Below are 16328 nucleotides of genomic sequence, written 5' to 3' on the forward strand. Positions count from 1 at the left end.
CTTTCAACTCTCACCACCTGAATAACTTCATCTATATGATTCCATTATCTCAGGAGAGTTAAGATATCTCCTTCTAGACAAATCTCTAGTCAATGCACATCTTAAACAATCTTAACACGATATTTTCTTTCCTGAAAATACCATGTCTTCATTAAATTCATATTCTAAATCTCACAATATTCAAAATCACACAATTACATCATACCAAAGCATAGAATTTAAATCACTCAAAATTTCATCCAATAGTCACATAAATATCTAATTAAAGGATTTTTCAATAAAATATAAATAAAATAAAAGTTTACATAATTTATAAGTAGAAACTATACAAAAAGAAATAAACCAACCTTTTAAAAGAAAATATAAAAAAAAATCAGTATTTTTTTTACAAAGAGTCTAGCTTGAGCGAGAATTTGCTCGCTTGAGCGAGAATGAGTTTCGCTCAAGTGAAAATTCTCTCGCTTGAGCGAGTATGAACTCGAGAGCACCCAGAATTTCATCCTAGATCTCGCTTGAGCAAGATTTCTTCTCACTTGAGCAAAAACGAACCTGAGAGCACCTCCTTTTTCATTCTATTGTCGCTTGAGTGAGAATTATCTCGCCTGAACGAGAATTATCTCGCCTGAGCGAGAATTATCTCGCCTGAGCGAGATATGCAGAAAAAACCTACATAAACTTGTTAGATTTTAAACTAACATTTCATTCAATTCATATATTTATAAATCTACACATTACATTGAAAGTTCCTACTCAAAATTATACAAACACTCTCATTGAGTCATTTAGCTATTATGTCAATCTATATACATATATATGATTTCTAAATCAAAATCATTTAAAATCAAATAACCATTTCTCATCAAACATTGCATTTAACTTGATTCAACAAATTATTCAAATACATTCATTAACTCATTCAATTCCAAACTCATATACATTCTAAAACATAAGTCTACTCATTCCAAAGTATAAAATACAAAGAAAGAAGACTCCTATTTATAGGATAAGGGAAAGGAAAAAGGAGGAGAAATCAAATTTAAATTCTTGCATGTGCTTATAAAAGGGTGTGAATCAAGTGACATTTTTCCACTCATTTTTCACATATGAACATGTGCTCAAAATGAGGAAAGCATGCATCCGTTTTAGATTATGGACGTCCTAAGGTTTTTTTTCGGCTTAAGTGAGACAAATTGAAACCCTAGTAAAACTACTTTAAAGTCTAACCCTAGTCTACCACCACACACTGCAAAGCCTAAACACAAACACAAATATCTAGTCTACCTAGCCAAAATACAAGACCCAAATATCCTAGACTACATGGCCTAATTAAAGGCCTGTTTATTCCTACCTTATGCAATTTAGTACACACTAGAGTTGACCAACTCTTCAAAGATGATCTTGGACCCAATAAGGGTTGGCGGATGCCCAACCTTCATGCATGCTCATAGTCAGAACTCTAGGTCTTTTATCTGTTTATTCTGTGAATGTTGTGTTTGAATGATTTTTCCATCAACTTGCGCATCTTGTTTTTCGCGGACTGAGACAAAATGACCTAGATTGGTGCATTTTCCACCCGTATTCATTATGCATACATCAGAACCCATTTGGAAGTATTTAATATAAAGAAAAATAGAAAACATGATTGCAGTTAGATCTTGTATTGCATTACACATAAATGCTTAAGTCATTGCAAGAAATGATTTGAAGAAAAGAATGAAAGTTTTCAATCCTCTTTGAGTAAAAACATTGAGAAAAGAGACTCGAATAACACTTGATTTAGGAGGAATGATGCATTCACACCTAAAAATAATGATTGACATTATCAATCATATGATTATCAACGTGAATATTTGGATATTGAACCAACTCCCTTCATTATGACCAAGAAGAAGCTTGTAAACTATGCGAATATCACAAAGTGGTTATGATTCCTACTAAATCGAATAAGTAGGAGGTGATCAAATTATGTGATGTGAGTTTTGTGACACTTACGTTTCACTTTAATTTTCCAATTGAGAAACTCATAAAAAAAGGACTCTAGGCAAAAATTGAAAGTAAAGATAAGAAAAAGGAAAAATCTCCTTTAACTAGTCAACAACAAACCAATATTGATGCACACAAAAGCCCTTATTTTAGGGGATTTTAATATTATCGCTAGTGATTTCATGAAAGGAGGATCTACTAGTTGGTAAGAAAATGTATACAGGCTCAATAATGAGCCTTTTTAGAGAATGACATGCTAACATGACTTATCTAGCCATCACTTTCCTCAACAATGATTTAGACAAACTTATCTCATATAAAGATGACCCCATCCTTATAGTAGTAATCATGATGAGTCACAATGTACACTAGGTTCTAATTGATCAAGAAAGCTCAAAAAATGTGTCGTTTTGAGATATATTTGTCGATGAGATATTTTGTTGGCCTTTAGATCCCGTGTGATTCTCTAAAACTACTTGGCGAAGTTTTAATTAATTTTTAGGTGAATAGGTTAAGGTACGAGGCTATACCAAATTAAGAACAAATTTTGGCATGCATGACATGACAAAAACATTGATACTAAAATATGTTGTAGGGAGTGCTTTTTCATAATATAAAATATTTTGGGTTGCCTTTTGTTGAATCAATTTGGGGATAGTTTGCTTGTTGTCTATTTAAAAGTGAAGTATCCAACGAATAATTGACATATACATGTAATATGGGTAGACCAACATGTAGATTGCAAAAACAAGATGTGATTACTTGATCTTCCAATTACAAGATAAATACACTAAATCTCGAGAGTAGTGTTCAAAGAAAGACAATCACAATTAATTGATGGTTTGAAAGAAATTAGTGTCTACTCCAGAAAGACTATAAAGATCAATACAAATCTTTATCATAATTAGAGGAGACATTTGTCGTATTGTTGTAACAGAACGTGAGAGTATTTGCTTAATAATTACTGATATAACGAGATTTAACCCAAATTTTTACACCCAAAATAATCTAGTAATACAAATGAGGGAAAAATTTGGTGAAGAAAAGAGGGAAGCCATAGTTAAAAAAAACAAAAAAATAATACATGTTTCATGAACTTCATTTTCTCATCAACTCGTGTTCACTAAAGATATAACCAAATTTATAGTCATTCCATAAGTCAAAATAAATCAACTTGAATTGTTTAAATAACTATTATTATTGTTAAGTGATATCATTTAGATTGAAAAATATACAAACAACTTATAATAATGTTTGATGGAAAAAATTCTTAAAATAATATTTGGTTGTGTAGAAACATATAGGTGGATAATCTATTCATCAAATCAACATATTACCATAATCCATACAATTAGGATAAAATAGTGTAAGTTAGACCCAATTGACAAATTTAGTTATAATTAAGACCTAGAAATTCATTTACAAAGTTTGACAAAAAATACTTTTAAAAAAAATTATTTTTATTTCATTTCTCACAAATGTTTTTCATTTTTTTCTCACTCGTTTATTATTTCTCTACCAAACAAAACATAGGAGATAATTATCATAATTTTTATTGTTTTTTTCCCATTTCTTCTATTATCATATGCTACCAAAGAAAACATTGTTTTTCATAAAATATGCATTATTTTTATTTTGTTCATTTATTAGTGAAACCAAACTTTAAAATATCAAGGTCTTTTATTTTATAATTTCCTTACAAGCACTGTGAGCAAATGAAGGATCGTGGCATCATTAAGTGACTCTTTCATTGAAAATTTGATTTCTAAGAAACGCAATATGAGAAGGGGAATGTGAGAATTAAATAATGTCTTATAGTTGGCACCTCTTATTAAAGACTTTAATTTCATTTGAAGATACTTAAGTCAAACAAAAAAAACACTATTTTAAATATTACTCTACTATTTCATTTCAATTTCTCAAAATAGTACTATTGTTTTCCATTAATAATTAATAAGGAAGATGTTATTCTGTCTCATAATTTTTAATTCTAAATTCTAAAATTCTAATTTTAAATAATTATTCTAATTTATATATAAAATTGATTAAATTTATACCCACAGATATTGGTTGAAAGTGAGTACAAATTAAATTTATACCTTCTCTTTTTACACTAATTGAATTTATACTCTTTTTTTCAAAGTAATTAAATTTATACCTACTGAAAGTAACTTCAAGATTTGGCGACATTAATTACACATTAGGAATTCAGCAAAAGAATGTTAAATAAAACCACCAACGACCAATTCTTTGAATTTGAATGAGTTTTTATGTGTTGAAGATTGTGAATGAGGCTTCAAAGAGAAGAAATTGAAGTAATAAAAAATATTGTGGGCTAGCTAGTGTAGCCATGGCTATGCCTAAGTGCCACTTTTGCATTTTTTTATTATTTTTTTTATGACAAAAAAGCTGTTTAAAGTAGAAGATCAATGAGTGTTAGAGAAGTTCATCAAGTTGGCTAAGATTTATTGGGTTCTGTTTTGATAATTATTTTAAGGGAAAAAAATAAAGCAATTAATAGTTGAAATTGGTGTTACAAGTATATTTAAGCTTGCGTTTTTCATGTAATCGGTGAAAAGCCCGATCCCATATCTAATAAAAATGCTAATTTAAATTTTTATAGTTGAATATATTTTTCATTTATGCAAATATTGTTTATTATTATCATTATTTTCTATTGAAATCTTCTTGGTCGCTCTCAAAAGTCTATTTTTTTTTCATAAAGAATTATGGTTGGATTTTGGTGAAAATTAATTGTTTTTTGGAAAACTTTTTTTTATAAAAAAGCTTTCATGTTATGTTAGGTATCACTATACAATTTGGCATCTCAGCTAGGCTAACACTTTAAGTAACAACAATCATCTGTCAGCACATGAAAAAAGTATTATTAAAAAAAGAAAAAAAAAGAAAGAAAATACAAAAAATATGGGAGACTAGACCAAAAACCATATGTTAAAAAAAACGATACATAGGTAGACTATACCTATTCATAAAGAATTCTAAGAACAAACTAGATCGAAGCCTATTATACCAATGAAATGATTCTTTACTAATAAATCCTAAATTAGCCAACTTATCAGCACACACATTCCCTTCACAAAAAATATGAGTAATCCTAAACCTGATTTTTCCACAATAATTAAGACAAGTGTTCCATCGATTACGAAGCGTCCACGGAACATTAGTCCTAGCAGTAAAAGCTTTGAGCTTCCTCCATCTTTTGAGCTTCCTCCATAGCATACATAACTCCATAAAACTCAGCAACCAAAACAATTTGCACTTCAAGAAACGCAGAGAAACCACCAATAAACTCCTCCATACTCCCACGGAAAATACCTCCACAAACCAAGGAAAAATCACATTCAAACCATACATTAGTAATACCCCTCTTTTGAGCTTCATCCATAGCATACATAACTCCATAAAACTCAACAACCATGACAGTATGCACTTCAAGAAACACAGAGAAACCACTAATAAACTCCTTCATATTCCCACGAAAAATACCTCCACAAGTAGCAAGACCCGGATGTTCTGTGGATGCTTCGTATTCGATGGAACACTTGTATTATTTGTTGTGGAAAAATCAGGTTTAGGGTTACTCATATTTTTCATGAAGGGAATGTGTGTGCGGATAAACTGACTAATTTAAGATTTATTCATAGAGAATCTTTTCATTGGTATAATAGGCTTCCATCTAGTTTGTTCTTAGAATTATTTATGAATATGTATAGTCTACCTACGTATCGTTTTTTTTAATATATGAGTTTTGGTCTAATCTCCCCATAATTTTTGTATTTTCTTTATTTTTTCTTTTTTCTTTTAATAATATTTTTTTATGTGATGGCGAATGATTGTTGTTACTTGAGGTGGCAACATAGCTGGGATGTCAATTTACATATTGATGCCTAACATGAAAGCTTTATAAAAGAAGAATTCAAAACAAAATTTACACTTTGTAAATTTTCCCAGTAAAGCACAAATATTTACTATAAATCACATGATTTGCTATTTACACTCCCCTTCTTTTTTTACACCTTATCCTCAAGTATTTCTTTGTCCTTCACAGTAGGTACTCTTTGTCTCAAGTTTTGAATCCATCAAACATTGAATGGGAGCAATAAAACTTTCTTCTCTTTATGAGTTACTCTACTCAAATTCCAAATTAATGTTTCCAAGGGTTATTTAATGTGTTATACATTTTGTACCGATCAGGTAATCAGAAGTGATGACGTGGCAGCAAGCGATAATATATGCGTGTTGAACGGACACCTGGCTGACAGAAGGGAAGTACATCAGGAAGTTTGTGTAATCGCCAACCGTTGAGTTGGCGTTCTCCGATCTTTAGTATGAATAACCGGCGGTCACTAGGCTTATGTCATAGTCGTCGTATGTGAGTTTTAGGCGATCAAGTGGTTAGAGACCGCCTAAAGGGGCACATCGCCGAAAGATCAAGAAGGCTTGCTTAAGGCTTTCAAGGGGTGAAGAGTAGAAGTGACGCTCAAGTGGAGAGGGATCCAGATGGTGACACGTGTACAGTTGGATGTGAGCCACGTGTCCAGAGGTGTAACCGTCAGGAGAGAGAAACGCTCAGGTATATAAGGAACTCTTAACAGATTTTGAGGTACGTTTTCCAGAACACTTGAGTACGCTGAGAGAATATTTGCACGGTTCCTTGAGTTGAGATTTTCTCTCTTAGTATTTGGTGATTTCGTCACTGACTTGAGCGTCGGAGCGCGATCGGCCACAGCGGCGCCACTCTGTCTTTTTCAGGTTCTCGCGAGGATTCGAGGCGTGAGGAGCAGAGGCTAACGTGGTGCAAAGCCGATCCAGAAGGAGAAACCTTTGACGTGGCAAGACTCTTGCGCTCAGGTCAACCGACAGGATCACATTTCATGAAATATTTAGGAAGATATTAAGTTCTTCTATACCCAAACAATATCTTATGACAAGACAACTTAAATATGAGTTCAAACCCATCACTAATAGAAGTTCATCCCCTTACCTGATATTAGATGAACATTCAAGCCCAACTCAATCAATGTGCTATTTTCAATTCAAGTAAATACATTAGGGTTTAGAAAAATAAGATAATTTGTAGTTGAGAAAGTTGAGAAAAATAATTTGTGGAAAAATATATTACATGATTATACCCTTTTTCTATAAATATTTTTAGTTGAGAGAAATAAGACGGAAAAAATAAAATAAATTTCTCTATAAACTAAATTAGTTCATGCATAAGATAATTTGTGCAAGTTCTCTTCAACAAATTTTTATTTTTATATAAACTAAGTTTAGCTTATAAAAACACTTGCTTCATTTTTTTCTCCTATAACTATTTTAGAAGTTAAAATTAACTTGTGAATAAATTAATTTTTTCATATAATTATTTATAAAATTACATTTTAATTTGTGCTTAAACTATATTAGCTTATAGAAAAACTCATTCCGATTTTTTTTCTCTCCTAGAATTTGTGGGGAAAAAATTCCGCAAGTAAAATTATGGATGTGTACACTAGCAATGTGTTTGAATTTTTTAGTAAAGAAAAGGAGGTATATTATCTTTTGTGAAAAAGAGGTTCGAATAGAAAGAGAAGTATAATTAAGGATAATTTAGAAAAAAAAAGAGTGAATGCATAAGTAAGAAAGTGGAGTGTAAATAGTAACTCTCATAAATTGAAATTTATCTTATGAACAAGACTAGCATGGGTCTGGAAATTATAGCCCAAAATCGTTTGGCCTTCGGACTAATCATAGATCCAGTTACAGGTACTTAAAATTTTAGTAGGATAAATTTTGAATTATTAAATATAATTAAAATGAGCGTGTAGAAATTAATTTATTTATAAGTTTTACGCTAAAATATTCTTTAGTACGTAAAAGGACATAACATAAATTATATTGTTCTCGTATTAGAATTGACATTTTGTTTTAATAATATATATTATCATTTGATATTTTTTTATTAGATGCGAAACTTTAAATTTAGTTAAATAAATAACACCAAAAATAGTAATAGTAGTTCATCTAAAGGAACACTGAGTAATTTATCAAGATTTATCACCTTTGTTGAATCAGATAGTTCAGTTCATTGGGCCTACTAATAAAAAATATAAATTGAATTGAAAATATGGTTTATAATGGGTTGGGCTTGTCGGTTGTCTTAATTTTTAAATGATTTATTATTTTTTAAAAAAGTCTTAATTTCATTTTTAATTCTTGAAATAATAATTTTTCAAAACCTCTCAAATTTGAAAAGAAAAACAATTTTAGTCTCCCAAATTTACTGTTTACAAACTAACCAAGTTATGAAAAAAAATATTATAGTTCCTCACTTTTCGTACTTAAGAACTAAAAATGTATTTTTTTAGTGTGAGTAACTAAAATAATTTAATAAAATTGAAAATGAAAAACTAGAATTAGTTCAAATTTTATTAAAAAATATAATTAAGTCTATTAACAAATTTATTAATGGGCCAATAAAAGTAGTAACCCAATGAGATGGCCCACTTGACTCATGACAATAATGGATTTGGAATTTTCATTGAATGTGCTACTCCCACATGTTAAACTAACAATTAGGCCTTAAATGGAGAATATATATATATATATATATATATATATATATATATATATATATATATATATAACTTAAATGGAATTTACCAAAATGAGAAAAACTTATAATGAGGGAAAAAGATAGAAAAACAAAGAATGGAATATATGAAGAAGAAAATTTAATTTCTTGCATTTTGTATTATTTGTTAGATCATTGTCATACACATACCCTACCATCTGCTGCTACATTTCATCTCATTACTGTACATATACAGTCACTGCCTAGTTAGTAAGATGTCACCCTTATGTGCAGTCCATTAGGTGCTTGAACTCTAGGAAATTTCATTAGTTTATCCCCTCCCACTTCTTCCCACCTGCACTCAACATTAAATATTTTACAACATGTCAGAAAACAGCTTAAAACCAGTTAAAAATTTCAAACCAGACAAATCAATGCTTAATGATGGATAATAATAATTTTTCTAGATGTATGTGAGACATTTAGAGAATCCAAATCAGTCAAATGCAGTTAGTGTAAATAATAGTTCTTTTCAAACTTTTACCAATTCTTTGTGCCAACCAAATATTTAACTGAATAAAGTAGCATTAAGGAACTTTATATACTATTATTATACAATCACAGTTTGCAAAGTATACACTTTTTTTATAGTAACTATCATGATTGATTAATAATGTAAACTGATCTTGGTGGACTATCATGAGGTTTGATTGATCAAGAATGTAAATTTTTTTATACTGAAAGTCTGTAGAAAATAAATTCAACTTAGTGTTAGTCACCTGTATCTGGTTACAAAGTAGTGTAAGAAAGTGGAAATTTCTGTTATTCCCAATTCTTTTCCTGGACAAAGTCTGGTGCCTCCTCCAAATATCAAGAAGTAGTTTTTTGATTCTAGACTCTTATCCTGCAATTGGCAATTGAAGCTTATTGTTATCAAGGGTGATGATCATATACTAATTTTGAATTTTATGTGAAAAGCTATAGATAGTAACAGTCACAGTGTATGTAGTGTGATTAGTATCTCATATAGACCAAGAAAAACTTGTGACATTAAAAAAACAAAAGGAAAAAGGTTGTTTTGTTAGACTAACCAGCCATCTCCATGGATTGAAAGTCAGAGGATCAGGATACAGAAAAGGGTCATAGTTGATCTCTCTTGTATACACATATATTCTCCATCCTTTGGGAATCAAATAGCCTGAAAACAACAATGTGGATTAGTAACACACTTAATTGCAACAAGAAGGTGCTGCTCACATTTATGGTGAATAGTGGAATACTTGTGTGCTGGTGCAAAACTCGTTAAGGACACCCTACCCTTTCATTCATTCTTACTTTTTTTATCCTTTCCTTTTGCTAACCCATTTAATTTAATGCTAAAAGGCAAAGGAAAGTTGGGAGGAAATGTACCTCCTTATCTGGAAAACATGTTTTTATAGTGGAATTGTCTTTGTGTGGTTGTTGAATTGATGGCCAAATTATAAGGTGTGTGTGTGCATTATTACCATCTCAGATAATTTTTTCTTGAAAGTTACAATTTTACATATTTTATATTCATATTGAATCATTGATGTTGTGGAAGTGACCAAAAGAAGAAGCTCTTAAAGTCAAAAAACAGCTTCTTGAGCCCAAAAATACAACAAAAAGCTATAGCACCTAATGAAACCCACCGTTTAGTTCCATGTCTTGAGTGGTTTTCCTTAGGACCCCATTAACTATTGTGGCCAATCTAGAGGTCTCAAAAATCACCTGCAAAAATGTACAAAAGCTTGATCAAATCTTCTTAGCAATCATTTGAAAAACAACTACTTTTTTTTCTCTCTCACGTGTATCTTTTTCTTATTGGTAATTCGGTTCAAAACACTATCAGACACTAACTGTGGTTACCTAGAAAAACAACCACATAATGTGACAGAAATGGCACACAGTTCTTACCGCACGAGTAAAACTCATTGACTTGAGGTCATTCCAGTCAATTGCCTCATCTGGCTTTTTCCTCTCTCTTATGGCCAAATGCTCTTTCTGAAACAAATATTCCACACATGATATAGTCAGCACAGAAACATAAGAAATCACAAGTGTGACTATTTATGATACTTAAGGACAAATAGAGTTTTTCACTCACTCTCAGTTCTTCAAGAGCTTTGGGATGGTCATAGAGGTACTTCACTGCCATCATTGATGTAGTTGAAACAGTTTCATAACCAGAATATATCACTGTTATCACCAGATCAATGATTTCTTCATCACTTAGTTTGTATCTATTTTCCTCTCTTGCCATCAAGCAACCAAGCATGTCATGGTAGGTTTCATTGGATGCTCTTCTTTCCTCTAGTAGCTTACTCAGAACGTTGACCATAGTCTTCCTTGCCTGCAAGAAGCATTGGATTAAATAAGCCTATGTCAAAGTGTTGTTAAGATGAAGAGAAAACTGAAAACAGATTAAGTGTCATAAAAGATCAATGATCACACCTGGAATCCTTGGTGGTAATTTGTCCCAGGAAGGTTAATAGGGAGAGAAATGGTTCCTAGAACAAGCTTAAAGAACTCTGTCATGAATGAGTCAGATAATGAGACAGATTCTTTGCCAGCAATCTGCTTGAGAGATGAGAGGAAGGCCATCTGTTTCAAATGTTTGAGAATTTGGAAGAAAGTTATGTTAGGAAGTTGAAGTGTGATGTGTAAGTTTTGTTTTGTTTTTTTCTTTCCCTTTTGTTCATGAATTTGATATTGATGAATTAGTAACACAAACCTCCTTGGTTTTCTCTTGAATGTTGATAACTTTGTTATCCCAGTTGCTAAGGTGGGCTCTCATGAACTCATCAATTTTTGGTAAAATCTGATCTCTGATCAAGGTGGGGCTAATGATGGAAAGAAGTGCTCCTCTCATGTACTTGTGGGTGGAGCCATGAACAGCTGCAATGTTACATTTGCCTAAGATATCTAACATGGATTGAGGGTATCCAGGAACAAGACCTTTTGCCTCATTCATTAGGATGTATCTATTAAGCTCTGGATCCATGGACACAATGGTAGGACAACCAAGTATGTGGGATTTGAAAAAACTGCCATACCTGCCATTTTGACAAAAGGTAAAATAAAAGTTAACAATCATTACTAATGAGGTAAAAGTACATGCATGAACAGTGCTTACCTCACACCCGGTTTAACTAATTTAAGAAACCACCCTTAAGTAAGAAAAAAAAAGATTTGTCATGATGATGTGTGCAAGCCATAAATTATTCTTTAGGGACAGAAAAGTACCATTAAACCAGAATCTATTAGCTCATTCCCCTTGATCTCCATTTCCAATTCCCTTCTTTCTCCACCCCCAAACACAACTTTTCATTCATTTTATCCTCAATAATCTCTTGAATCAACATGCTAGGCCTAGTACCTACCCCCAACAAATTAAACACAACAAGAGTGGCATGCAAGGGGTGGAGTTAAAAGCTAAACACCCTTCAAAACATGGAACTTTTGAAAGAACATGAAACTAACAACAGAAGCAAAGGCTGTAAAGTGTTGCCAAAGCAACTTTTTTTTCCCACTTATGCAAGTGAACATGATGAAGACTCCGTGCACACATACTCATACAACTATAAATATGAGGAAAAGCATGTGATGATGCAGTTAGTTACTGTAGTTAGTTACCTTGCTCTCTGGTTTTTCATGAAGTTTGGACCCTGCTTGAGAAACTCAGTTGTCTCCCCAAAAACTGGCCAACCCATTGTGCCAGGAGGCAAACCTTTCTTCCTGTACCTTACTTCATTCCACCTCAAGAGAGCAGAGCAAAAACAGAGCACCAGCACTACACCTACAATTGCCATGAACACAGCCATTGATGCTCCCACTCTAAACCCAAAAGAGACTTCAAAAAGAAGGTACAATCTCTTCTGTTGTAGTCACCCAAAGAGTGCACATAAACACACATATTTATAGGCCCTTCACCTTGTGCTACCATTTCATATAAGAATAAGAATTAACCATAAAGACAAAAAAAACCCGCACTCCACAAGGTTGTAGCATCTCTTATTCCAACAATAACCACACCACATAAATTTTCAAAACTAAATAACATATGCACTTTTTAGACTAAACTATCGTGTAATCTTATCATAAACTATATAATATTTATTAAAAAAAAAGACTACTTTTTTTTACAGTATAATTTTTTTACCAAGTTTTAACATCAAATTTGAATCAAGAAATTACATAAAAAAAAAAAGTGGGGATGCCTTTTATGAGGATTTTAGGGAGGTGAGCAACTTAAATACAACAGACATATGCAGTCTTCAATGATTCATGGATAAAATATTTACACCCCATTTAGTCCTTCGAGATTTTAAGCTGGAAATGTCTGTTTGTGACCTTTATAATTGATTATAGTTAAATGAGTTCAGTCCTTTGGTATTAAGGGTAGAGTTTATGAAGGAAAGTAGGGAATTTTAAGGAACATGTAATTTAAATTCAAATATATCAGTATCTACCCATCTGACAGATGATAAGTTTGCTAACTATTTGCTTAAATTATAGTATAGAAATGTGTTAAAAAGAGTATTTTGAGAAGTTAATCTATGAGCAAGAAATAGTGTGATACAGTGTAAAAAGAATGGAATAAAAAAGAAAATGTGTAGTTTATCTTGAAGGTAGAAGAAGGGGAAAAAGTGGAAATAGTTTATAGAAAAGGCACATGCATAGCACCTCATTGGACCTAAAGGAAAAGGTGGTCATAGCCAGCCCCAGTTCCTCACATGTCTGTCAATAAGATCTGGTCATGGAAATACATAATCCCACTACAAGACACTTTCTCCTTGTGTTACCATGTGAATATGTGCTGAGAGAAGACCAAAGGGGGTTTCTTTACCTTCCAACTCCTAAATACTAACTGCCACTTTCAATCCTAAAAATTTAGAATAAAATTTGTTTCATACTTTTTAATAAGGAAAGAATTATAGTCTCAATTTCTAAATGATGTAGAATTATAATGAGATTATAGGATATACGGAACGATTTTATAATATTTTTTGAAATATAATATTATATTTGTTTCTGTCGGTTGACCAAATTGTGCTTCGTGCGTAGCTAAGACTCGCGTATCAAGGTCCCCTTCATCTTTGCTCCAAATCCCCACCTTTAGCCGCTGTGAGTACCTGAAAAGAAGTGAACAAAGGGGCGCCCTCGCGGCCGTTTGCACTCCTACGATCAAGTCAGTTAGCGAGAAACATCAAAGAACACACCTCCGTATCGGAGCACCGTGAATGGATGCTCTGAAGGTGGTTGAATGACTGAGTAACTAATTTCTCTCTGATTGCCTGTGCGTACAGTGGGTCCGCGAACAAGCAACTAGAGTGTGTGTAAACTGAGTCTGGATCTCGTCTCAAACATCTAAAGCCCCTTTTTAAACGTCTAAAGCATTTAAAGCGTCTTAAAGCGTATTTAAGGTGTTTAAAAACATTCAACGCGTTTAAAACGTTCAAAGCGTTTAAAGTGCTTTAAAGCGTTTAAAACGTTCAAAGCGTTTAAAGTGCTTTAAAGCGTTTAAAGTGCTTTAAAGCGTTTAAAACGTAAACTGAATAAAAACGTACCTTAGCAAACTTTCAGGGAAACGTGTACACCCTGATGATTCAGTACTTACTGCCATGTGTTCTGCTGACTTGATCGCTATTTCTACGTGGAGGGACTTACAGCGCCGTAACCCAACTTAGGAACATTCCATCGTGTAAGTCCTCCTTTCTCGAAGTGCATCTGGCGCAAGGGGTAACTTTCTGGGTTCTAACTTATGCGCCCCAACCTCTAGTCACTTGCCCTGGAAGTGTATCTACCTTCCTCTCGTACTACGCACATGGTTCGCCCCTGGGCGTGGCCCTCTCATGGGTCATATCTATCTCAGGGGTCTCCCAGAGGTGGCATGGGTACTTCACGAGTCAGGTTACCCCCTACTGGTACTAAACTATGGCCTTGGAGCCACCTGTCTCTTACTGCTCTGAGGTACTGAGGCCCCTCGGGGTGTCGCCCCCTCCACGGTCTTTCCTACCCGTGGGTATCGGGGGGTGGCACCGTCGATGCCTTAACCTGGCGACGCCTCAAGCGGTCAACCCGTTGACTTTCCTCCCTGGCCTCCTTGACGGGACGACACAATATTATAATAAAATATTAAGGAGATAAAACCAGTGAAAATATTATTGTTCAAAAACCAACCCTTCTATTAGTTTTATATATCTCATTTAGAAAAAGAAGAAAAACAAGGAGAAAAGAAGAAAATGATATATTTTATTAATCAAGAATTGTTATTCACTTCCATTATGGAGTGTTATAAGCTATATTTATATAGCACATAAAAAGATAAAAAAAAAAATACAAATAACTGATACTCATAGAGCGTTACAACTGAGAGCAGTTATAACTGATAAAACAGTTATATCTGATAAAGTAGTTACAACTGAAAATCTAACATTATATGATATCATTTTTATCATTTAATAGTGCCTCACAAGATGAAGCATGTAAATCTTTCATGTTCAGCTTGGATAAGTTGTCACGAAATAACTGATGATGCAAAGGTTTGGTCAACATATCAGCCACTTGATTAAAGAAAGAAATTGGAATTAAATGAATGAGACATTCTTGAAGTTTAGTCCGAATGAAATGACAATCAATTTCAATGTGTTTCGTCCTCTCATGAAACGTGAGATTCTTTGTTATGCATACAACAGATTTATTGTCACAATAGACAACAAAAGATTCAAAAATATTAGTATGCAAATCATGACACAAATATTGTAACCACTAAAGTTTACAAACAAGTGAAGCTAGTGCTCTATATTCTGCCTCTGAAAAAGATATGGATATTGTAGACTACTTTTTAGAGTTCCCTAAAATTAAAGAGTTTCCCATAAACACACAATAACCAGTGATAGACCTTCTAGAATCAATGCAGGTTGCCCAATCTTAATCAGAAAAAGCTTTGATAACAATTTGATTATTACTAGAAAATAATAGACCAAGACCAGAACATCCTTTTAAATATCGCAATACATGAAGAACTGTCATAAGGTTTTCATGGATTTGAAATAAACTGACTCAGTATATGAACTGCTAAACTGATATCAGGCCTAGTGTGAGTAAGGTATAAAAAATGCCCAATCAATCTTCTATATTCACTTGGATTCAAAAGTAATGAACCTTCACTTTCAGAGAGAGGATAAGATGGTTCCATGGGAGAAGAGGCGGGTTTGCAAGCCAATAAACCACTATCGGAAAGAATATCTAAACAATATTTTTGTTGATTGAGAACAATACCAGAAGGTGAACGACTTATCTCAAATCCCAAGAAATAGCATAGAGTACCAAAGTCTTTGATACTAAATGAGTTATGAAGATGAGTTTTAACACGTTGGATTTCCTAAAGATTATTGCCAACCAACATAATGTCATCAACATATATCAACAAAGCGGTGAAAGAATGATTGTCTGTGTGAATAAATAAAGAATGATTAGTTAAACTTTGAACATAACCAAGTTGTATTACAGTTTGAGTTAGTTTTGAGTTTCATTGTCGACTCACTTGCTTTAGTCCATATAAAGATTTTCTAAGTTTACAAGCTTGCGTGGGATGAGAAAGAGTAAGATCTGCGGGAGGAGTCATGTAAATTTCTTCATCAAGATCGCCATGAAGAAAAGCATTATTCACATCTAGTTGATGAAGAATTCAACCCTTTGCACTTGCTAAAGACAAAATAAATCGAATAGTAGTAATTTTAACTAC

General features: G+C 32.8%; 1 protein-coding gene across 1 annotated transcript; it reads right to left on the minus strand.

Moving 5' to 3' along the window:
* Positions 1 to 8705: 8705 nt before the first annotated feature.
* LOC137837022 (cytochrome P450 85A) lies at positions 8706 to 12805 on the minus strand. Its single transcript, XM_068645834.1, has 9 exons — positions 12215 to 12805; positions 11313 to 11634; positions 11033 to 11182; positions 10686 to 10931; positions 10496 to 10582; positions 10231 to 10309; positions 9652 to 9758; positions 9340 to 9464; positions 8706 to 8915 (listed from the first exon to the last, which is right to left on the minus strand). Exons 1-9 carry the CDS (start codon positions 12400 to 12402, stop codon positions 8828 to 8830), a joined length of 1392 nt encoding a protein of 463 aa, XP_068501935.1. The 5' UTR covers positions 12403 to 12805; the 3' UTR covers positions 8706 to 8827.
* Positions 12806 to 16328: the final 3523 nt, after the last annotated feature.

This window comes from Phaseolus vulgaris, chromosome 4 (assembly GCF_051622355.1).
Source record: "Phaseolus vulgaris cultivar YP4 chromosome 4, ASM5162235v1, whole genome shotgun sequence".
Lineage (NCBI taxonomy): Eukaryota > Viridiplantae > Streptophyta > Magnoliopsida > Fabales > Fabaceae > Phaseolus > Phaseolus vulgaris.

Excerpts from the sequence above, each read along its gene's own strand:
- LOC137837022 (XM_068645834.1), bottom strand. The coding sequence starts at position 12,402 with ATGGCTGTGTTCATGGCAATTGTAGGTGTAGTGCTGGTGCTCTGTTTT. Across the intron at positions 11,183-11,312 it reads TTCAAGAGAAAACCAAGGAG|ATGGCCTTCCTCTCATCTCT; the intron begins GTTTGTGTTACT and ends CATTTGAAACAG. Across the intron at positions 10,310-10,495 it reads CAATGAGTTTTACTCGTGCG|GTGATTTTTGAGACCTCTAG; the intron begins GTAAGAACTGTG and ends ACATTTTTGCAG.